Source organism: Myotis brandtii, unplaced genomic scaffold (assembly GCF_000412655.1).
Source record: "Myotis brandtii unplaced genomic scaffold, ASM41265v1 scaffold439, whole genome shotgun sequence".
Classification (NCBI taxonomy): Eukaryota; Metazoa; Chordata; class Mammalia; order Chiroptera; family Vespertilionidae; genus Myotis; species Myotis brandtii.
In genome coordinates, this window is record NW_005366783.1 from 794696 (window position 1) to 795732 (window position 1037).

Consider the following 1037-nt stretch of genomic DNA (forward strand, 5'->3'; position numbering starts at 1 on the left):
ATCGCTCCCTGCCCCGGGGAAGGCGTGGCCTGAGCTCTGCCCGCTCGCCTGTCCCAGGCGCTTGTGTGAGTTTACACGCTCGGCACAGAGCGTGAGGGCCTCCGTGCGGTGCCCTGCGGCTGCCCTCACACGCGGTCACGCGCCTGTGGAGCCGGAGAAGTTGGTTCCTCGCTCGGTGGAAATGCCTGGTTTTGTCTCCGAGGGCCAGGCACACCTGCACTACGTCCAGCTTCCCTTTGTGGACCAGGGAGGGGAAGCCTTTTTTAAAATCCTCATCCGAGAATATTATTCCATTGATTTTTATTTATTTTCTAAAAATATATTTTATTAATTTTTTACAGAGAGGAAGGGAGGGGGATAGAGAGTTAGAAACATCGATGAGAGAGAAGCATCGATCAGCTGCCTCCTGCATGCCCCCCACTGGGGATGTGCCTGCAACCAAGGTACATGCCCTTGACCGGAATCGAACCTGGGACCCCTCAGTCCACAGGCTGACGCTCTATCCACTGAGCCAAACTGGTTAGGGTTCCATTGATTTTTAGAGAAAGTAAAAGAGAGGGGGAGACAGAGAGAAACATGGATGTGAGAGAGACACATCAATGGGTTGCCTCCTGCATGCACCCCGGAGGCTGGGGAGGAGCCTGCAACTGAGGTACGTGGCCTTGGCCGAATCGAACCCGGGGCCCTTGGGTCCGCAGGCCGACGCTCTATCCGCTGAGCCACTCCGGCTGGGCCCTGTCTGGCCTCTTTGCCGAGACCACGCCGCTCACTGTCGCCTCGCGCTTCCTCCGCAGCGAGTACGACATCTACGGGTTCAGGACGGTCCCCGAGGACGACGAGGAGGAGCGGCTGGTGGCCAAGGTCCGGGCGCTGGACCTCAGGAGCCTGTCCCTGGCCGAGAACCAGGAGGTGTCCACGGGCGTCAAGTGGGAGAACTACCTGGCGGGCACGATGACGCGGGAGATGGCGCGCTCGCCGGAGCTGAAGAGCCTGATCCGGGCGGGCATCCCGCACGAGCACCGGTCCAAGGTGTGGCG

General features: G+C 59.9%; 1 protein-coding gene across 1 annotated transcript in view; it reads left to right on the plus strand.

Moving 5' to 3' along the window:
- The window catches only part of TBC1D2B (TBC1 domain family, member 2B), a 23247-nt gene that overhangs the window by 15852 nt on the left and 6358 nt on the right, over positions 1–1037 (plus strand). The window contains exon 9 of the mRNA XM_014546258.1: positions 653–1029. Within this exon, the coding sequence (XP_014401744.1) occupies positions 653–1029 (377 nt within the window). The remainder of the gene's footprint in view (positions 1–652; positions 1030–1037) is intronic.